Source organism: Mustela erminea, chromosome 5 (genome assembly GCF_009829155.1).
Source record: "Mustela erminea isolate mMusErm1 chromosome 5, mMusErm1.Pri, whole genome shotgun sequence".
NCBI lineage: Eukaryota > Metazoa > Chordata > Mammalia > Carnivora > Mustelidae > Mustela > Mustela erminea.
The window spans coordinates 2967215-2990529 of NC_045618.1; the positions used below are offsets into that span (position 1 = coordinate 2967215).

The 23315-nt window shown below is 49.3% G+C and overlaps 1 protein-coding gene across 3 annotated transcripts in view; it reads right to left on the reverse strand.

Annotated features, from left to right (window-relative positions):
* Nucleotides 1-23315, reverse strand: part of ADAMTSL3 (ADAMTS like 3) — a 336446-nt gene that overhangs the window by 42803 nt on the left and 270328 nt on the right. For all 3 annotated transcript variants that reach the window (XM_032341952.1, XM_032341950.1, XM_032341951.1), the window contains exons 21-23: nucleotides 14637-15708; nucleotides 9690-9817; nucleotides 7681-7809 (exon numbers count right to left, since the gene is read on the reverse strand). In XM_032341952.1, the coding sequence (XP_032197843.1) occupies nucleotides 7681-7809; nucleotides 9690-9817; nucleotides 14637-15708 (1329 nt within the window). The remainder of the gene's footprint in view (nucleotides 1-7680; nucleotides 7810-9689; nucleotides 9818-14636; nucleotides 15709-23315) is intronic.

Consider the following 23315-nt stretch of genomic DNA (forward strand, 5'->3'; position numbering starts at 1 on the left):
GTCACCCATGATTGACTGTTGGGTTGAATATGGCATTAAGGGAGGAGGATGCTGGGAAGATTTCTGTATCACAGGCAGAAGTAGGAAAAACGAGGGACGGGTAGCCTTTCTGAGTGGGAGCAAAGGTTTTCAAGATACTTAGAAATAATTTTAGCAAGTTTAAAGATTGTATATGGTTTCAAAGAGAGGCAAGCATCATATAGAAGAGGGAATACCTTTCAAAAAACACAAAAACCAGCTTTAATATGGCCCAAAGCAACACAATGTTTAGTTCATAAAATAGAAGCAAGGAGATGATCCCCAGGTTTTCTTTATAAGTATTCTGAAAATTACTTGCAAAATTTTGTGGGTAAATGTATTTTTCTGGGGCAAGGGTTCTTCCTTCCTTCCTTTATTTATTTATTTTTTTTTTTGGAGAGGATCAAAGAGATTTTGATTTAAAGATGTTACATCACTACCATCGAACTCCACGCTATGTAATATAAACCGACGGTTGATGGGGGAAAATACTTGTCAGAGAGATGAACTCCGTATAGGAATTTAACCACATAATCTTGCTGCACCACAAAAATGTTCTCAAAATTCTCCCTGTAAGGGAAATTATTAAACCCAGTTAAAAAAAAAAAAAATAAAAGCTAGTAATTCCATTAGACATTGACAAAACTTGAGGTGGACGCCACAGCATTTTAATCCTAAAAAAAATCCCATGATGAAGAAAATACCTTTCAATTCCTGTCCTATGTTCTGACCACCAATCCCTTAGACACAGAAGGCTCTCCTTTCCTCTATGCTTATTTGGAGGACCAAGCACCCCACGTGCCCCCCCGGTCACACTTGCTTCCTGTCAACTGCTTGTCCATACTCCGTGGGGTGTTAATCCCGTAACTTCTTTCTACTTGTCTCGCATCCTCTCCCATCATTGGGCAGCATAACAGGGAGAGGGATGGAGGGCTTAAACACACCCCACCGGCAGGTTTCACTTTCGAGAAGGCAATTTGTGATATGTATTCTGACTTACAGAAATTGTAATGCCTTACGACGTTATAACAACATTGACTGACCTGTGACCTAGTCATTCCACTCCTGTTAATCTTTTTTAAAAAAACGAATCTCAACAACACAAAAAAGTTCTATGCACAAAAATGTCCCTCACACTGCTAGATGTAACTGTAAAGAGAATAAGCTGCTTAAGTTTCCCTAAATAAGGGAATGGCTTAGTCGTGCTACATTCATAGAATCTGTACAGCAATTAAATGATATTTATGATTTTTTTTTTTTTTTAGCACCATGAGAAAATTCTTTGGCTTAATGAGAAAAGGTCACAGGATGTAACAAAGTGGAAATGCCGGCTATGTCTTGGTGGTGAGATTATGGGAGTTTCTTTGCTTCTTACTACTTTGCTATGCTTTCTAATGATTTTATAATGAGATGCATTACTTTTTATAATGAGACAAGAAAACAGAACAAAAGGGAAGCCTTGGGAGTGAAGGGCTGCTGCGTTCAGAGGCCGTGAACTCAGCCCTTCCATGGACTGTGTTCATCACTTTGGTCAGGTCTCTCCTCTACGGGTCTAATTTTCAAAACACAAGGGCAGGACGCATGGATTTCAAAGGTCCCTCCGTGTTCAACTCCCAAGACCAACACCTGGATACTTTCCATGCACATTGCTTCAAATCACCTTCTGAATGTGCTGCCCTCCAGTTAACTTGTTTTGCCCTAAACATCAGCTTTTTAATCAGGGAAAGACGTTTTTCGAATCTGGTTCCTTCTTTTTCATTACAACGCTAGTGCCTGGGTCTTAATATAGGTAAGTGGGTTTTTCATGGGCTGGGGGTTTCGTGGGCTCCAAGTAGCTCCTTGAGAAGGACATCGTATAGACATTTTCTGCCCCCATTAAACATTTTTTCACCGAGGTGGTGTTGATACATAATATTTAGTGTCAAGCGTATATCACAAGGATTCAACAATTACACACATCACGAATTCCTCGCTACAATAAACGCATTACGGTATTATTGACTCCAATTCCCTGTGCTGAACTTATCATCCCCGGAACTTCTTTACTCTGTAACTGGAAGTTGGTACCTCTTCATCCCCTCCACCCGCGCCCCCATCCCCCCATCCATCTCCCCTCCGGCCATCTAGAGAGAGATTTTCTCTCTGGGTTCCCTCTCAGTCTCCCCGATCTTGGGTGAGAACATTGCTGGCACTCAGTTCTAACCCAGACTGGGCAGATGACTTAACTCAAGCATTCTTCCTACTTTTACTTTATTTGTCCCAGATTCCTATGAAAGGCCAGGGGTCCAGGACAGATTTTTAGGGCTGGTCATCCACCTCTGATCCCTTATTCTGTAATAGAAAACCACAGGCCAAGGTGGTCTGCGACAGGCCCCGTGTCTCATAGCACAGCAGAAGCAGGGCTGGGATGAGAACTGAAAAAACCAGGGTAGCAGATAACCACAGGTCTGTCATGCAGAATTAGTGCCCATTCACACTGGACTCTATTTGCTTTAGATCTTGATTAAGCAATGAAGCATCACAGCTAGGATTTGCTTTAGATCTTGATTAAGCAATGAAGCATCACAGCTAGGATTTGCTTTAGATCTTGATTAAGCAATGAAGCATCACAGCTAGGTTAACATTCCTTCTCCACTTCCCTCCTTTTCTCCCGGGAGTAGTGCCCATCCTGTCACTGGGGTCCAACCTTCCCGTGAATATCTGTGTATTTTCTTTTTGCTGTATAATTATACGCTGATAAGTAATATCTATGGTTGCATTGTAGGTTTTAAAACTTTGTAGCATTGTCCTATTGTGGGTATTAGGATTATGATTTTTAATGAGATACATTGTATATACTGTACAATTCACTCTTCCGAGGGTACAATTTCGTGATTTCTTTAGCACACTCATAAAGCCGTGCAACCATCCCGACTGTAATTCCGGAACATTCTCATCCCCCCCCTCCCCGCCAGAAATGTGTACCCGTTAGTCATACCGCCGGTTTTCCAGTCTCTTAGTCACTGGCAGCCTCTTATCTGTCTCTGCGGATTTGCGTGTCCTAGACATTTCATGGAAATGTAATCACACAATATGTGATCTGCTGCGTCTGGCTTCTTTCATTCACCGTAATTTTTCAAGATCCATCCATGTCTTAGCGTGGAAACAGTCCTTCCTTCCTTTTTATGGCCAAAGAAAATTCTATGGCATGGATATCCCACATTTTCTTTATCCGCTCATCAGCAGATAGACATGGAAGTCGTCCTACCTTTTGCTGTGGGCCTCTCTGTACACGTTTTTGAGGGGACATGTGTTTTCATTCGTCTTAGGTATATATACCTAGGAGTGGGATGGCTGGGTTTCACTTCTGGGGGAACCATCAGACTGTCTTCCAAATCAGCGGCACGATTTAAAATTCCCACCCGCAGCGCAAGACGGTTTTCTGACTTCTCTGCATTCTCCACACTTCTGTCCTCCGACTCTCTGATTACGGCCGCCCCAGTGTGGGAAGTGGCATCTCGTTCCTGGGCGCTGTAGGCAACTGATGAATCACTAAACTCTACCTCTGAAACTAATAATTCAGCAAATGCTAACCAACTGATTTTAATAAAATAAACAACAAAAAAGAAAAGAGTCATCTCATTGCGGTTCTGACTTACACTTCCCTATGACTAACGATGTTGAGCATCTTTTAATGGGCTTATTAGTCATTTGTACCATTTTTTTTTTTTGGAGAGATGTCCACTCAGATCATTTGTCTGTTTTAAAGGAGCTTGTCCTTTTATTGCTGAGTTCTAAGAGGTCCTTTTATATTTTGGACACTCTCTTACCGAATATATGATTTCCAGAAAATGTTCACTCGTTCTGTGAGTTTTCCTTAGGCTTTCCTGACAGTGTCCTTGGCAGAACAAACATTTTTCAGTTTGAAGAAGCTCGCTCATCCACTGTTCCTTTCGGCGCTTGTGCCCCAGCTAAGAAATTATTGCCTGGGGTGCCCGGGTGGCTCAGTCAGGTAAGCCTCAGACTCCTGATTTTGACTCAGGTCACAGTTTCAGGGTCGTGAGATCAACCCTCACATCAGGCTCTGTGATGCGCGTGAAGCCTGCCTAAGATTGTCTCTCTCCTTCTCCCTCTGGCCTCTCCTGCTCGCACTCATGCTCTCTCTCTCAAACAAATAAATAAATCTTTTTTTTTTTTAAAGAAGAAAGATGGGGCGCCTGGGTGGCTCAGTGGGTTAAGCCTCTGCCTTCGGCTCAGGTCATGATCTCGGGGTCCCAGGATCCAGCCCCACATCGGGCTCCCTGCTCAGCGGGGAGCCTGCTTCCCCCTCTGCTGCTGCTCCCCCTGCTTGTGCTCTCTCTCTGTCTCTCTGACAAATAAATAAATATAATCTTTAAATAAATAAATATCTTTTTTAAAAAAGAAAGAAATTATTGCTTAACCCAAGGTGACAAAGAATTGTGTCTGTTTTATTTTAAGGGCGTCATGAAAGCTAACAGCCTTTTAAATGTAGGCTTTTGGTTCAGTGTGCATCACGTTTTGTATATGACGGGAGGCTGGAGGTCCACTTTACTCTCCTACGGGTGGATATGCGCTGGGACCAGCACTGTCTGCGGAAGAGACGACGCTCTCCCCCACCTCGAGTCTTCGTAGTGCCCTTCTTGAAAGATGATGTTTTCAAGATGGACCTGCGCTGAGGCTGGTGGCTCTAATTTGCTCGTCTGATGACCGCGCAGGTTTCCAGGAAATGAGCAGATCTCCGTGCGTGCCTTCTCTTGCTCACAGAGATTGAGGTTGTTTCTTGCACATCTTTTTTTTTTCTTTCTCTCTTCATTTATTACCACCCCCACCACCGCCACCCCCAGTGCACAAGCAGGTAACTGTCTCTTTGCCTTGTGCAAAGGGCAACCCCTTTAAGTCGAATTTCTGGGTTGGGGCACCCCGAGGAGCCCGACATGCAAGACCAGGTCAGAACAGACACTCAGGTTAGCTGTGTTTCTAAGGAGCTTGAGGGAGGAACACAAGCAGCACAGAATACACCCGTAGCAGGAAATTATAAAATAAATGATGACCTTACTAAGCATTAACACTACAAAAAATAAATAAATAAAATAAAACACACAGCTGTTAAGATGTATGGGTCATTCCTCTCAGATGAGCTTTCCTTTCTCACCAGAAGGTGGCAGAGAGGATACAGCTCAAACTCTTCTTCTCCCATTTTTAAAAGGAAAAAAAAAATTATTTTTTAAAGAGCAAAGCAAAGGTCTCTTGCAACTTAAAGCTTCTAACTTTTAAACGTACACATTTGCAGGTTCTGTTAGGTGATACAGTCAGAAGAGATGTCACCTCAGGGAGACCAGACACAATCACTGTTGATATTCGCATGAAATAAAATATATTTGGCCATACCAAGAAAGTATGAATCTGTCTAAAAGGTATGAATAGATGAGCTCATTATAGTTACTGGAAAATATTTTAAGGGCAACTGAAAAATAAAAGACAAATTTACACATGCCGCCGATTCACAGACATAAGCTCCGTGTGCAACATGAAAATACAATTTTGCGACACGGCGTTCGAGTCTGTAAATGATCTGCCATCCCCTTCCATAAGTGAGGGGATGGATTAGCTGAAAATCCAAAGTCCCTCCTTCCCCTGGCGTTTAAGCGGTACACTTCCCACTGCGGAGGCACAGGCAGGAAAGTCCCACACGAGCTAGTGACAGAACCGTGTCTAAAACCCAAGTTTGCTGACCCTTCCCCAACTTCCCCATCTGTCTTTAAAAAGACGGATCTCCAGAAAAAGCTACGTCCGTATGGATTCCGCCTGTACGAAAACACAGTGAGTTCACGCCAGGTTTATTTAAAACGGCATATAACTCAAAATGAGACGGGTTTATTTGTGAGAAGAAGGGGTCCCGATGAGTCCCCAGGGGCTTGTCCACAGGGGTTGGAGGCCAGGTAAGGAGACAGAACAACCTGTGGGGCAGCGTCTGATAGGAGAAGGGAGGCATGAAGAGGAGGAGAAATGCCCCCAACACCGAACTCCCTCCAGACCCTAGGGGAGCAGGGGCACGGGGGCTGCGGGAGTCAGGCCCGGGTCAGAGATGGCCCACGTGCCAACGGGGCCTGGCCCAGAGAATAAAACCCAGACGCATTAACGGTCTTTGCTGGAGGCTTCCCTCACTACACCCTTTGCCGCCGAATCCAGCCGCTGACTTATGACAGCAAATGACACACCACGAGCCTTTCAGGGGGTCATCCCCACTCCCCAAACGCCTGGTTTTAAACTCTTGTGGCAGCAAGAAACGCAGGACTAACGTTAGAAGTTGAGGTTTGTCCTCGCAGAAGGCAGATCTATTTTGCAGAATCGCCTGCAGGTGTAGGACTCTAGAAACCCGAGCCGCTTGTGGCTTGGCGGCTGCCAAGTTCCGTTCTGCTTTTCTGCTCGGCTGGGCCAGGGAACGTGGCCCGTTCTGTAAGGGTGGGTAGCACTTTGCCAGAAAACTCACATTCTTGTGGGTGGAGATGCTGGGAGGCTGGATGGAGTCTGCAAGTCTGTGTAGGCCAAACGCTGCAGGGACTTCCAAGGGGTGAAAAATAATACCTTGGGGGTTAGCAAATTTCCACGGCTTGGGGAGCCAGAGGTGCAGCTCTGGAAACACGGCAAGAGAGCGACCACTACAGGGAGGGAGTTCCTGGAGGGTGGACGGCGCTGTCCTGGGCTCCCTTTGCTACACGCACGGTCACTGTGTTACCGACGGCAGCGCGAGGACTCCCGGGTCACCCTGCTCCTCCGGGCCGAGGCCCAGGTAAGATTCGTTCCAAGTGGCTGCAACCTACAGGGGCCCCGTTAGCTGGAAACAAGAGAGACGCCGTCATCCCCACAGAGAATCAATGCAAGGTAAATCACAGGTGCACGCTCTGTCCCCTTAGAACAGATCTGAACTGTGACGAGGTCCCAAGGCTCCCTGAGAAACTGATCAAGGTCATTCATACGGCGCCCCTAACCCCATACATCGGACACGTGTGCCGGCTATAATGTTGGTCCAGTGGAGGGATGCGTGGGCCCTGGTTAAGATGGAAAAATCTGTGATGTCAAGAGCAATAATGGCCTGACATTAAAGCGAGGTCGGACTGAAAGTGTTATTCCTATTAAAGCAAGGAGCTGTTGGAAAGAAAGCTTCTCTCTCAGCGCGAACAAAGCAGAGCGATCCACGGAGGCACAGACTGGTCGTGCTGGTGTGGGACAGTCCAGGATAGAGACGGCGTGGGCCGGGGAGACCCCGAGATTCCCACCCCCAAGCCGGGCTTGGCCCCGCTGGAGGACACCTCCAAGAGTTTCCACCGAACCCCCTCCCTGACGCTCTGCTCATCAGGCAACCACAGGACTAGAAGGTGGCCTGTCATGTCGGTCTGTCCACAGCGACACGGTGCCCTGGTCACGCCTGAGCACGCAAGTGTGCGAGGCCGTCCCAGTCCTCACGGGAAAAGGAGACATGGGCGTGTTGTTTTACACCCTGGTCCCATGAGTCGGTCTCACCCTTGAGAGGGACAGCCACCGTCAGAGGGCTGGAAACTCAGATGGTTAAGCCGGTCGGGCTGAGGTCTGAGAGCTGCCACCTCCTGGCAACACCGGGCACGACACGGTCCCCCACCCTGACCCCGGAAACACCAGACTTGCCTTTTACAGGACATCGGATCGTCACGTTGGCTCCCAAGGCTGCCTCCACGACACCTCCAACCACGACGGACAGGTGACTGTGTCCCAGTCGGCTGATATTTCTCTCAGTGGACAAGATGGCTGGCGCCTCTTCATGGAAAGGAAACAGGAAACGATGTTAGGTTTGGGCTTTTGCTCTGGGAAACCAGCCACATTTGGTAAACCTGGCGCAGCAAGTGGCTGTCTCTGCGTCCCGCACGGAGCCCCCCTTAGGGCTGGCACATACACAGCCGGGGGGTCCTTAGTGCCTGGACGCACAGGCGGGCGGACAAGTGGATGTACGCGTTCCGAGAGATACCCACGGGGTGGTCTGCACAAAGCAGAGCTAGGCTCTGAGGTTATTCTGGTTTTATAACCAAAACCGAGGATAAATCCTTCTTTGATAAATCGAAAAAGAAGGATTTCCAAAGCTCACAAGAAGCCAAGAAGCAGGGCCAGGCGTCCCCTTGGAGGAACTGAAGAGGGATCCAACATACCGGAAGCTTGGGAGCCACTGACTCTTGCCCTGCAAGGGGCCCTTGAAACAAACCCACCTAAACCTTGCACAGAAAAATGACCATAACAACAAAGTCACGGAGAATCGAGAACCTAATCAGGGACTTTTCTTTCCCTGGATTTCGAGAAACGTGGACTTTCAACGGATTCGTTCGTTCACACAGGAAGTACACTGTGTGCCTGGGCTCAGTGAGGGGAAAACGGCCACCGTTGCCCGTTGCCCTCAAGCCACCCCGACTGGTGGGGGACACCGTCTCCCAGGGGCTGGTGGCCGCTGGGACAGAAGAAGGTGCCGGTCGCCCAGGGGTCTGCCAGTAGCCTGTGAGGGTCAGGGGAGGCAACATCCTGTTAAGGGTGTTGGCAGGGCGTCCCTTCATGAAGGACGACTGCCGTGATGGCATTGACTCCACCATTAGCCCGTGAGCGGCGGGAGGGAGAGGCCTGTTTCATCTACACACCGGGCACGCAGAACGAATGCGCGTCAGCCGACCGCTCCGTATCCACGTACTCAGGGACCAGGGGACACGCTGGGCCCGTCCTTCCAGGAATCTGGATGGTCCTCGATGACCCCATTCCCCCCAGGAATTCCCAAACCTGGGGACTGGCATTTTCTGGGAAGGGGTTGATGCTCACAGGAGGGTCAAAGCACAGAAAATCAAGGCCTGAAGGCCCTGCCTTGGGAATGCAGGGAGGCGACAAGCTCGGGGAGCTTTGATAATCCCCTGGTCCAACCTGCTCAGAGCGTGTGGATAGGGGGTCCCTGGCACCAAGCTCAACGCTCAGTGGTCCGAATGCTGGATTCTAACCCCGGTATGGCTCCTCTCCTGCTCTCGGTCCCTGTGAGCCACGGACACCGGAAACCACGGAGCAGAGAACTGGACGAGGGAGCGCGTGGTTTATTTTTAATCCCAGAGCAGGAGCTCGCCAGGAGGATGCGTTGTTTACGACTCACCACCTAAAAGTGTTCCTTCGTAATTAAGTCCATTTTCCTTATGAAAATGATACCATCTGCCTCCTGGGAAGACAGACCCTAATTCACAGTTACAACCTCCTGAAAGTGTTTCTAAGGACGGGTGGGTATGCCTTGGGAGGCAGAGAGCCCCCTTGGAGGAGAACTATTCTCCGGCATCAGCTGGTGGCCCTTAAAAAAGGAGAAGTCCTCACTGTCAAAGCTGCCGGTGAAACGGTCTCATACATCCCCGGTTCTCAGAAAGCGAGCTCTAAGGCAGGCGCGTTTCCAAGATCGGGTCCTCAGGCCGGCAGCGTCGGTGTGACTTGGGACCGGGTTAAAAACGCAAACTCTTAGAGTTTTCTCCATCCCAGACCTACTGAGTCAGAAGCTCCAGGAATGGGGTCTAGAGATCTGTGTTCTGACCCTCCCTTCGGGTGCTTTGGCTGCTTCGTGCTGACGTCTGGGAACTGCCGCTCTAGAGAACCCCAGACAGGGCACTCCGGGTGTCAGCAACGGGCATTACCTGCATAGAGCACCGGAGAACTCTCCACGTCCGAACCGAGATGGTTAGCTACCGAGCATCCGTACGTTCCTTGTTCCTTCTTTGTGGGGTTCCGTATCTGCATTTTCCTCTTTCCAGCCAAGATGATCCTGTGGGACAGACAGGAAGCGTGCTTCACTGCCTGGGCGCACCGCACTTCCCAGGGAGAGAGGACTGCAGAATCCGACCCTGGGCTGGCAAGGGTCCCGCCGGAAGACGGGAGGGTGGAGACGTCTTCCTCCTGGGCTGGAGCTCAGAGACCCGGTTCCTGGACGGTGCCGGGAGAGCCCAGCTTCCTGCCTCACTGTACACGAGAGGACACTTTTGTGGATGGACTCGATGCTTAATCCACCACAATATCAAAAAGACAAACTAGGAAGCATCGGCTGGAAGGATGTTAGCCCCCCTTTTGGGGGCCAAATCCTTCCTCACAGACAGCAGGAATGGATTTTTCAGTTCGGGTTTTCACACGGGAAGTGAGCGGGCCGTCAGTCAAAGGGACTGGGCTCTGGCTGTCACCTCGCTGTGACTGTAGGAAGTCAGAGGAGACAGTGGTGCCGAGACTGCGTTCTACTGGCCTCGGAGCAGCCTGCTGAGAGTCTGGGCTGACCCGAATGAGCTCCGTACGGCTTCCCAGCTACGGACAGCCGTCACCGCCAGCGGGTACATGATCCTGAGAACCAGAGCTGGTCAGGTGTATGCTGGCAGATGACGTAATGACTTGGGGAAGAGAAAAAGGTGCTTGTTCTGCTTTTATTTTAATTTTTTCCTAACAATTTGAAGCTGCTTCCTGGTCACCTGCATCACTGGTCCGTATACCATTTTTTCTCCCCTGCTGCCTCCCACTTTCCAGATCCCAGCCACAGGGACGATTCTGACCACTAAGGGCTGTGTGTTTCTTCATGAGCTGAGCTGGGGCCACTTCTCCATTTCCTGTCACTTCATGGTGCTCTCAACTGTGCTCCAGCCATAATGAGCCTCTAACAGTTTCCAGAACATTCCATGATCTTTCATAACCCCGAGCGGGTACATGTGTCGTTCACTGCATTTGGAATGCCCTCCCCCCCACCAACCCCCATTCTGGCAAACTCTGACTTACCCACTGAATCCCGGATCAAATATAATCTTCCCTGTAAAGCTCTCCCCAATCCTCCTAGAGTTATCTTCTCCCCCTCTGGGCTCCTTCTGCTCTGGTTTGTGTATTTGTTTGATGAAATATCTATTTCTTCCCGCCAGATTGTGATCTTTTCAAAAGCAGGGACCAAATCCTACTCACAGCTGTGCATCGACAGTGCCGAACACCGCAACTTTTGTACAGAAAGTTCTCAGAATCCTCCGATGACTAAATGGACAAATGGTCAGAATACAACAGAACCATGGCGTGGAATGTGCGTAGTAGCAGGACACAAAGCCCCCCGCAACACACATATGAAATCCACAAAAGCGGGCAGAAACACAACCTCGGAATCGCCTGGACCAAAATCAGGAGCACGACAGACCTAGTTACTAGTAGGGCCAGACTTCATGCGAACATCTGCAAATAAAATCTAAAATCCCCATTACAGAATAGTCGATTAAGAACAACAACAAAATGAATAACTACATTTGAAAAATAAATACACTAAAATGTTTTCCTCAATTATCTCATATACATGTTTATAGGATTTGGAGATCTTCAAACCATCCCTTTGTTCTATAAGTCTCAGCGGCACAGTGAGAAATCACGGCATCCGGCCTGGGTCGGTCCCTGGGCTGGAGAACAGCGGGTGAGGTTCCATAAGGGAAGTGACCTTGGTCTCTGCTGGACAGCCTTACTTGTGACAAAGCCGATCTTTCCACAGCTATCAGCCCCAGCGAATCTACCCACTGTCTGCCCTTTCTGGCTGAGAATACTTACCCAGATAACGTCTAAACCCCTATGCCCCTACACACTTTCCTCCCCTTGGGTAGATTCCATTTTGGAGTTACCTGGACTGAAAAGACAGGTGAGATTCAGAAAAATGTATCTACAGGTGAGAACCTTTTTTGCATCAAGGAAGTGAAATGTACGGAGAACAAACTCATTAGGTAAGTTTGAGGAAGAAAATGGAAGTAAGGATGGATCTTATTTTTTTATTCTCTTAACAACTGAAAAGCGAAAACTTTTAATAGCCATATGGAATCGCTTCGGTATCCAATGGTTGATCCTTAAAGTATGGAGAAACCCACTTGAGCTGGATGTACTGAGTCAAAACCTGTCTTCATGTGACCTTCAGGAGTCTCAGGCTCAGGAGCTCCTGTTAATTCCACGTGGTCAACACAAGCTATTTGAAATCAACCCCACAAACACTCAGGTAAACTGACCACGCTGTCCCATGACCCCCGCCCTGTGGACGTGGCCATAGGTGAATCGATCAGTTCCCCTCGCTCAGCCTCGGCGTCTTATAAAATGAATATTGCTGAGCCATCCTCAAAGGGCAGTCCAAGGACCCCAGAGGTTCCTGAGCTCAAAACCATTTTCATAATGACGCTAAGCCATTATCTGCCTTTCTTGTTCAGTTGACATTTGCACAGATAGCCTATGTGCACCAGGTGTCCCTGTGTCTTGGCCACCACGCACTTGCTATGAAAGCAAAAATGCCAGTTTCCCTTAGGAATGTCCTTCACGCGGCCATGCGACTTAACTGTTTTTTTTTTTTTTTAACCAAATCTTAACCCTCAAGCGTGTATATTTTTCATGTTCTGTATACAGAATGGGAAACACACCCAAAGCCCCACACGTCTGATCTGCAAGCTGAACGAGCAACCCCCGCCCCGTTTTTTTCATGGAACACCATTTTTACTCGAAAGAATGGCTAACATTATAATTATTCAGCCTGGGGTATGTGGCAGCTGTTTTAAAAAATTAACTGAAAGGAACAGGCTCATTCAAGGAGCGCAACTGATGGTGTTGAATTTTCATGGACTTTCACGTGAAAATTAAAATTTTAGGAAAATTAGTATCCTCCATGGTGAGCCTGACAGCATTCCAGAACTCAAAGATTTCCTGATGCACTGGGTAGTGACATTTCAGAATGTGTGTGTTTTTTACATTGTCTAAGGACACGGACCAACAGTGGGGAGATCGCTGTAACTTGGGGAGCCAGTATTTTGCAAACGAGCACTGTGTGATATTACAAAATCACTTGTAGGTGAAAGATCCATTCCGAGCACAAGATAAGGCGATACTCTGCTGTAAGGGAAGAATAAAATGTCATCAATATCGCTTCAGAGTCCACATTCCAGCCGACTGGAATTTCAGAAGCTACTGTCGTCAGAAAAAATAGCCACGATTATCTGAAAAGGCTGTGAAAAATGTCCTCCTTTCCAACTCTCATACCTGGGTGAGGCCGAACTTTCTCTATGAACGTTACTTACAACAGCGTATCACAACGTACTTAACGGAGAAGCATTTATGAGAATGCAGCTGTGTTTTATTAAGCCAGACATTAAAGAGATTTGCAAAGATATAAAACAGTGCCAGCGTTATCAGTCCTTTTCTTTAAAGATGGCTTTTTCAAAAAGCGTTATTTATGCGAACCTGTGATGGACTTCTTACTGTTATTTCTAAATGGATTAGTAAATAGACATGTTCAATGTTCTATTTCGATTTCTAATATGGTAAACATCGATAGCTATAACTCACATGAACAAAAGCTCTTTAGGCTTCTTGGAAAAGCTTTTAAAGTTTTGGTTTATTTTATTTTATGGTTTTTTTTTTTTTAGGTTCAAAAGGGTCCCAAGGCCAAAAGATTTGCGAACTGCTAAGCGAGTTGATCTGGAAGGTTTATTTCACTGGGAAAACTTCTTTCGACCCTTGTGTTCAGAGTTCCACAGTAAAAAATGAAGAAGTTAGATTTGTTCTATCTTCTCACTCTAAGGTACAGCCTAATCATGTATCACCAAAAATTGAGTTTTACCTAGATTTCTTCCACTGTTTCACGCATTAGGCTCAAATGCACTAACAGACATGGTAAAAATAAAATTTGCATTTTTTAAGTACAGTAAGGTCTGCAAAGCAATTTAACATCTGCTGTTCTGTTCCTCTTAACAATCCCAGGAGGCAGCTTGGGCTCTCTGAAGGCAAGCTAAAAGGAAGCAGACCATCTCTGGTCCTATGTGTATAAACAGCAAGACTTAGAGACACGGAAAGATGCAAAAATGAATTACTACTTGTCATTCCCTGCTGTTTCATGTGAAATGAATGAAATGCACTATCTTCGTATGGACACACAGATCATGATAAAACTCTGACTTGATATTGTGTTGTGAACATCTCAAAAACTTTGATCCTTATTCTAGGATCTCATGACCTAACACTTGGCATGATACAGAAAAGTGGTTCAGATACTCAGTCTTTCTACTGAGGCTGTCATTTGTGTGATGTCCACACATCCCTGGCGGTGTTCAGGAGATAGGGTCCCTGGCTCTGGATGGCCTGTGAATTAGTCTTGGGATTCTGTCTGTTGGTGACTTCATCAGAAAGCTACTAACTCTCGGGGCCAACATGAACGCCAAGGAGATACCACGTCTCCCAGATATAGAAGCACACCATAGAAAAATTCTGATTTGCAGTTCCCACCTGGTGTGGGATTACTCCAAGGATGATTGCTTTTTTGAGGCCTTCTGTGGTTTATTTTAAGTGCTCTGCGAAGAGAGAGGCTATGCATGCTTAAACTCAGTCGGACTGTACCCAGTCTTGGTAATGATGGGGATGGTAAAGGGTTAATTTTTAACATTCCAGTGCGTATGTGAAAACCACATCCTAACCTTTTTTTTTTTTTTTTTCCCCTAAAGAATCCCGTTGGAAACACATTCTCAGAAGAAGGAATTTGAAAGTCTTTTCAAGAAAACTGGAATGCCCATTAAGAAGGTATGACACAGGGAACACTGTATCCTTCTTTTACTTACTTTTCGGAGGGTTGTAACGAGGTCCCATCCTTGGTCCACGTGTAGGTGGCCTGACGGGGGGTAATGAGCTCACACAGTATATTGATGACCTCCGTCCTTTTCGTGATGTACACGGTATTTCCAATCCTTGAATTTATTGTTTTGTTAAATGAAATCGAGGTGGGCTCTCTTTGCCTCCTGAGAACGGGTCCCTTGGGCCTGAAGGTCAGCTTGCCCGAGTTCTCCACCTCCGAGGCTGGAGGCCTCCTTTTTGCTTCCCCCCTCAGCTGGGCAGCGGGAGGCACCTCTTCCTGGGCACCCCTCCAGGGGGCCAGTGCTGGCTGCACCTTGGCTAACTCGGCCACCAGCTGGTAGATCGCCTGGGACGCCAGGTCGTCACTGACCTCTCCGGTCTCCATGAGCTGACTCATGTTTCGGATCAGCTCCTCGAACTGGGCCGTCTCCATGCTGTATGCTCCGTGTTTAACGGCTGCTTCAAACTGCTTATTCTTAAACTCCCAGGAGTGAGGGTTTCCTGCAGAATTACTGCAGGGACCCAACAGAGCCCTCCAGAAAGGCTGCTTAGCCACTTGGCCATCCTCTGGATACAGCTCATTTTTGCTACCCCACAGCTGCCTCATTTTCTGCCACGTGGCTCCCAAGCCATTGGCGTCCTCGTGGTCCATCCCCGGATATGGTCTCGCACTCTCTGCGAGTGCTGGGGGCGCGATGAGCCGGTTGTCCGTGCCGATGAGCTTGAGAACCTCGGTCTCCCACGCGGGGCCAGCCACGCAGCGGTATGTGCCGATATCCGGGGCCGCCAGGCTGTGGATTTTCAGGGAGCCCGACTTGGTGACACCAAGCCGCTTGGAGTTCTGCAGACAATGACCATCCTTCTCCCACTGGATCAGGGATTTCTGGAATCGGCGTACTGGGCATTTAATGATCACCGAAGTATTGGGCAGCAAATAGGCTCTGCCCCCCACAGTCAGGTTAATGCGCTTCTCCTCCCTCGTCTGGATGTAGACTCTCTGGACACCGAGGATCTGGGGCCCCTGCTCCCCAGGCTGTGTCTTCGTCTCTGGTTTCGCTTCTGCAGGGGGGAAAGAAAGAAAATGTGAACAAGTGTCTCCGTAATATAAGCTTTCTGGCAGTAATCTTCCAAGGCCGATGCAAGTCAACAAATGTATCTTTTAAAACAGCTCCCCCCATATGACGGAATATTACTCAGCCACCAAAAAGGATGAACACCTCCAACTTACATCAACAATGGATGGAACTGGAGGGTGTTATGCTGAACGAAATAAATCAGAGAAAGACAATTATATGGTTTCACTCATATGTAGGATATAAGAAATAACACAAGGGATCGTGGGGGCACAGAGGGGAAACCGAATGGGAAGAAATCAGAGAGGGAGCCAAACCATGAGAGACTCTGGGCTCCGGGAAGCAAACGGAGGGTCGTGGAAAGGGAGGTGGGTGGGGGCATGGGGTAACCGGGGGATGGACATTGAGGCCACGTGAGGTGAGGAGCACTGGGTGTTATGGCCAGTAGTGAATCACTGAACACTGCATCTGAAATTAATGATGTGCTGTATGTTGGCTAATTGAATTTAAATTTTAAAAAAGGAAAAAAAAAACAGCCGACAATGACAAGATAAACAACAGGATGCCGTATATCTGTAGATTGAGGTACATGTCTCACCTGTCTAGTACGTTAGCAGTGAAGAATGGGAATCTGAATGAAGGACATAACATGTATAAATTATTTTGCAAAGCCCTGGTTTAGGGGAGAGGTGAGGTGGCGTGTTTATATCAGTAAGGGGTGTCTGATGTTGGCGGACGCCCCAAATATCAGATGCCCCCTTGCTGATACGACTCAGTCGGAGGCACATCAGCTCTGGGGGAGAAAGCAGAAGCTGGACGTGAGCACAAACATTAGAAGGACCTGGAGGTGAGGACGAGGTGCCAGAGGGCACCGGTAACTAGAGGAAGTCAGTCAAAGCAGCAGGGCCTGAAGGGGCATGTGATCCCAGAAGAAAAGGGAGAACAGGCCCGCTGAAGCCAGACAGACAGACATCTCTCTGAAGCCAGACCGACAGACCTGAGTTTGGACCTTAGCTCTGCCCCTCGGACAAGTCACCTGATCTCTCTGAGCCTCCGGTTTCCTGCCTAGGAAATGCGGGGAACACTAGTGCCTTCACCTGGGGAGTGTGAAAGCCTGGTTGGACGTTTGTACCAAGTGTACAGCCCAGCAGGGAGCACTCGATACGCACAACCTCCAAGACCCCAAGAGGTGACAAAGGGAGGTCCGAGAGGACCCCCTCATCCCCGGAGAGGTGCGGCTGGCTCTAGCTGGTTCCCGGACGTGGGCTCCAGTGGATGGCCTCAGCCCAAAGAGGACGCACCTTAGGTCTCTGCTTCGGAAAAGGAACCTGCAGGAAGGCCTCGCTGAGCCCCGGGGTGATTCCGAAGGCGGGGGGAGGCATGGCATGGGTGGAAACCTGGTCCCTCTTTGATGATACGCTTAGGTCCATAGGGACCTGGAGGACCTAGAAGTAGCACGGGGTGAGGGAAGATGGACGCCTATCTGAGGTATTGCTAGACTCAGGAGGTCATGGCACCGGGGGCCTCACTAGCTTGGAGGATCCTGGTTATAGGCCCTCCAGCTCAGGCACTTGCAGGGAAACACCAGGAGAAGAATCAGACCAAGTCCCCACTTAGACGGCCCTCTGCAGCCCACAGCAGTAGCTATGGTGGGTCTACTGAGACCCTGTTTTTCCAGAACTCCTGGAGTCCTCTTTGGTGGCTATGATCCCCATAGGGCTGAGCAGCTTGCTGGGGTGGGGCGGTACCAGTGCATCCAGGAAAACCACAGGGCTGAACCCATAATATCTACAATAGATGTTCTTGGTGAAGGACCCACGTGAGTCTGCAGAGTCGCAGTTGGTAGGTCCAACTCCTGTCCGGGATTCTGCCCGCGATGTTCCTCAGCCCATCTCCAAGAGGAGCTGGGTGACGTGCAACACACACACGCTTCCCTGCGGGGTACAGTCTCCGCGGAGGTCAAGTTCACCCCACCAGCTGAGGCATAGAGATGGTCTTTCACTCGGTAGCACAGGACGTGGAACGTCCTGTCACACATTCAAAAGCAGGAAGAAAACTTTGGGATTCGCCGGCCTGTATATAGTTCATCCACTATTACAGGCAGCGACGCCATCTGAAAGACTTCGCAACATGCACGGCACGAGTGTGTAGACAGAGGCTAGTTACCAACCATTTGGGAAGTATGTCCACATTTTTTCTCTTTTTGAGAGAGAGAGAGAATCTTAGGCAGGCTCTGCTCTGATGCAGGGTTCCATCTCACGACCCTGAGATCATGACCTGAGCTGCAGTCAAGGTCGGACGCTTAATCAAGGAGCCACCAGGGCCCCAATATGTCCAGATGTTAACGACTAGTATGGGAGGATTCAGTACCAACTAAAGCCGCGGCTCTCCAACTGTGCTGCCTGCTAGAAGGTATCACTGTATTACTATTCGTCATCTCAACGAATGGGTCCCATCCCCAGAAATTCTGACGTATGGGGTGGGCCTGGGCATTGGAATTTGGTTAAGTTCTCAGGGTGCCCAAAATGTGCAGCCAAGTTTAAGAGCCCTTGCCTCCCCCCACCAAGCATACTGCCGGATTAAACCACGGCAGCAGAGAAAGGTGTTCGTGACCCCATTTCTTTTACCAAAAGGCAATGTGACGGGATGTCGCTGGTCAAGAGAAAAGGGAGAATAAGGAATCAGCGTCTGCGTTCTGGTGCGAACCCGCCCAAAGTCTATGTGGCAGGTGGTGTCTTCTGGAAGAAGACCGAAGGAGGATTTCTTTCTGGGCTCAGCCTCAGGGATCATCTTACCCTGAGTAATGAGCTCGTTTCCCAGCCAGTGCACGCCGAACTGTGTCACTGATCTGGCTGCCTCTTCAAGATCGCAGCCGTGTTGGCAAGTTCGGAGCCAAATCTGTGCCCACACACGAGAGGAGGGCACAATTCCAGACCAAACCATGTGTTCACCTCATTTGTTTTCCTTTCTCATTCCCCACCTACTTCTAATTTTACTTACCTAGGTGCATCCTATAAAGAGTTCCAAGTGGCCTATCATTGTGTCAAGGTAGGAAGCGTGCGTCTGTGTGTCCATGCACACACCTGAGCATCTACACAGACACATGCCTCCCTCCCTAGACAGAGCCCCCCGGGTCATGCACAAGGATCTCGGTGAACGCCCCATCTGGTCATGGGTCCCTTGGTGGCCAACAGTGGAAGGACAGATGTGCACGTGGATAGCTTCAAGGTCACGACACAAACTGGGCCAAACTCAGGCTTTTGAATTTGTGCAACTGAGGCATGTGAGGAGACGGGCTACTTCAGGGTCAGCCTGCTGCAAAGGATGAGGTCGTCGCTGAAACATTCCTACACTTACTGGGAGACGGAAGCCCATGTGGGCAAGGCAGCACACGGCTCTAGCTGAATGGTTCCCGCGGGGGATGATCTGAGGCCGGTAGAGGTCCACACAGCATCTGGGTGCCGGAGACACGACCAGGGACATGGGTTCTAATTACCTGTTGGTCCACCGGTAGCCAGATATTCCTCAGTTAAGGCTGAGGCTTAAACCAGACGGGGCCCTGACTCCTTCCAAGGCAGCTGGGGAGTCTAAAGGGGAGGAAGTGGAGCCTCGGCGAGGAAGCTGCCCGAGGGGCTGGGTGAGCCACGTGAGAGGGCGTCTGCTCCCACTGGCCGCCTGCCCAGTCTCTGGAAGGTCAGCCCTGTGACCGTGGCAGGTTCCATTCCCAGCCCAGCTTTCGAAAGTGCTCGTGCTGGTAGAGCAGGTGAGCTGCCTGGGGCGTGATCCAGGGGGCGGGCTCTGCCGGGCTGCTGGGTTCCACAGCGTGGGCTGTTCTTCTCTTGGGACGCCTGTGGGTTCCTTTGGAGAAGTGCGTGGAGTATGACATCGCTGGACACAGGCAAGAACCAGTCTGGTTTTGGGTGACTGCCTCCTTCTGCCCCTGGACGATGCCCCCGGATGGCAACACTGGCTCAGCCCAGCTCAGGAGGGCATCTACTCCACAGAGAGCAGCCAGGAACCTGCGGCTTCCTCCGGGAGGGGCTGCGGCGCGTGCAGGGTACCGCCCCTCCCCCCTCCTCTCCGCTGTGGGGATGTGAGAAATGCCACATCTTCTGGCTTTTCTAGAAAAGGTCTTCTTCTAGAGGTCTTCCTTCTGGTCCTGTGCCAGCCTGCCCTACCCAGCCTGGGAACCCGAGGCTGCCCACAGCAACTGTGTCTCAGCTCCTTGCTTGTCAGTGTCCTGCCTTAATTCCAGTCCTGTCCCTGCCATAACTCAAAACCTTGGTGCCAGGCCAGCCTCCTGCCCCAAGCCATCGGGCTTGGCATATACACTTGCTTTGGCCAGCACAGGCCTCCGGCCACGCCCAAGGGGACTTCAGCTGCGATGCAGCCTCTTAGCCTTCTAGAACCGCCCAGCACCATCAGAGGCCCCCAAGTGTGGCCGCAGGCTGGCGCTGGCTCCAGGTCCTTCCTCGAACACAGAAGAGCCGGCAGGCTCTCTGGAGCCCAGGCAAGGACCTGCGCATGCTGGACTCTTGCCAGACTCCGCTGACGGTAGAGGCACGGGAGCTGAGGGGGGCGGGGGGTGCTGCGGGTCAGACTTGCTAAAGGAGCCAGGAGGGCCCAGTGTCCCCGGGAGGCCGCTGCCGCAGCTGCCACATCAGCCTGATGGTGGCTTCTGTTTACCGGCGCTCGGCGCTTTCCAGCCAGACGCCGTCTGGCCTCGCTCTCAGCTCCTTGCTCAACACTCCCTGGGAAAGGCCACCTGCGGTCTGTCTGGCCAGTGACCCATGTGAAGTCTCCCTTCCACATTCTTAGTAGCCGTTCTAGGCCACGCGGCCCCCTGAATCACTCACGTCTCCGGGAAGTCCCTCCGCTCACGCGTTCTTAACGTCACGGGGGCCTTTCCGGCCGCGGCTCATTGACGCTGCTCCGCGCACTCCGGGGCCCCTGGTGTGGCTTTGCACTCTGCCCTTCCCATCTGGCGACCCTGCAGGTGTCCTGAGCGCCTCACAGCTGGCTAGCTTATCTGACCTGCTTGATCTTGTCCGGGCTATCAGTTCTGGTCTATCAGACTAGTCTATCTAGCCTGGTTCATCTAGCCTAGTTTATCTGGTCTAGTTTACCTGGTCTAGTTCATCAAGCCTAATTTATCTGTCTAGTTACCTAGTCTAGTTTAATTGAATTTATCAAGTCTAGTTTACCTAGTCTAGTTTACCAGTCTAGTTTACTGGGTCTAGTTTATTTAGTGTATCTGGTCTAGTTTATCTGCCTACTTTATCTGCTCTGTTTATCTGTCTGGGTTACTTGGTCTAGTTTATTGTTCTAGTTTACCTGACCTAGTTTACATAGTCTAGTTTACCTTGTCTAATTTATCTAGTCTAGTTTGTCTGTCTAGAATATCTGGTCTAGTTTATGAGTATAGTGAATCATTCTAGTTTACCTGATCTAGCTTATCTGTGTAGTTTATCTGATCTGGTTTATCAGGTCTAGTTAAACTGGTCCAGTTTATGTAGTCTAGTTTATCTATCTAGATTATCTGGTCTAGTTTATTTGGTCTACTTTACCTAGTGAAGTTTATCTTTCTAGTTTACCTGCTCTAATTTATGAAGTCTAATTTATCTGTCTTGTTTACCTAGTCTAATTTAATTGAATTTATTCAGTCTAGTTTATCTAGCCTAGTTTATCAGTCTACTTGATTGGGTCTAGTTTATCTAGTTTATCTGGTCTAGTTCATCAGGTTTAGTTTATCAGATCTAGTTTACCTAGACTAGTTTACCTAGTCTAGTTTATCTGCCTAGTTTATCTAGTCTGTTTATCTGTTTGGCTTACTTGGCCTAGTTTACCTGGACTAGTCTGTCATTCTAGTTTACCTGGTCCAGTTTATCTAGACCTAGTTTATCTGGCCTAGTTTATCTGTCTAGATTCTCTGGTCTAGTTTATCTAGTCTAGCTTATTTGTCTAGCCTGGACTTCTCTCTGGGGCTCCAGACCTAATTATCCACTACTTATCAGAGATCTCTTCCTGATACTTCAAACTAAAAATATTATACTTTAAACACATTATGCTTGCCCCGCATCCCATCCCAAGTAGACTCCTCTTCCTGTATTCCCTGAGTTAACGGCATCACTTTCTCCCAATGACCCCAAGCCAGAAAGCAGAAAGTCATCATGATTCCTCCCTGTCCAGTGGTGTCTGGCATCTGGCCCTACCTCTCACCAGCTCTCGGATCAGTGAGGATGTTAGTGCCTGTCCCCAACTCTGCATTCAACCATGTCACATCGGTCACCCAAAGCTGGCCATGATGGGCATACTTACACCACAGACATCAGCAAAAGAAGCAAATAGTAGCTACCCTCCCTCCTCACCACCCGTAGACCCCAGAGCTGGTTGTTAGACACTGATAAGCATACCCCGTCCCTATACCTTAGCTTGAGGTACTTCGGTGGGATATTCGAAACATCCTGAGAGTCCACCGCGATGCTCTCTCCCCTAGATACTGCCACAGGCCCTCACCCACACTCCCAGCCTGCAGCCTTGTGTTTATCCGATGTGTCCACAGAGCTGTCAGAGTAAACAGACCAAAATCTGACTGGGTCATCTCCTTCTTGGATAAAACCTAAACTCCTTAACCTGGAGTTAATATCCTCTACAACTGAATTCTCAAGCTTTCTCTTTGTCATAACTTTGAACCTGTGTTCTAAGCCTGTGGCATTTCTGGCGGTTTCTCTGGAACAGGACTCCACCGGACACCCTCTACTTTTGTCCACACCGCTCGCCAGATTGTACTGCATCCTCCTCCACATAAGCCTGGAGAATGGACACTGATCTTCCAGAACTCTGCCCAAGGGAACCTCCCTGTGAAATTTTCCTCACCTCCCGCTCCCCTAGGGGCTTTGACCGCTGCCCTCTGTATCCCATCACAGCACCCGTGGCACACACTTTTCTCATTTCCGTGTGTATATTTCTCTCCCACTGGACTCTGAGAGCTTAGAGACAAGAGAATGCGTCTTTTCCGTTTCGTGTCAAAACACCTAAAACACAGTAGCCCCGGGTAAAGGACCACAGAAAGAATTCATAAGGAGATCGTATTGCCTGACACTGCAGACCACGGATGTCCAGGACGAGTGATCATCTCTACCCTGAGGGCACAGCAGAGCGCCGGGTACAGAGTAAGGTCTTACTCTTTATTGAATGAATGAATGGCTGAGCGTGCGCCCTTAGATGCTGCAGGACAGAGCAGCCAACCCCGAGGGGCTGCCAAGGTGAGGGCCTGTGCCCCCCCCCCCCCAGGTTTCCAAGGGCTGCAGCTACGTCAGGCGGGGTGGGCGTCACTGGAACTGAGAAGCTACAGAGAGAGTGGAGGCGGGGCCTGATGGGTAAGACGTGTGTAGGAGGTGGGAGAGCTAACGAGGCAGACACGGGGCTGGAACCAGAGGGTGACCAAGAGCTGCACACCAAGAGCTCACTTCACCAGAGAAGTGAGTGTGTTCGAGATAAGCCCTGGCGAGGCATATCTTTTTTTGACATTTCAATCACCTAGTGCCTACCGGGGTGCCTCCCTTCTCTGAACCATCTTGATCTCAGTACTTT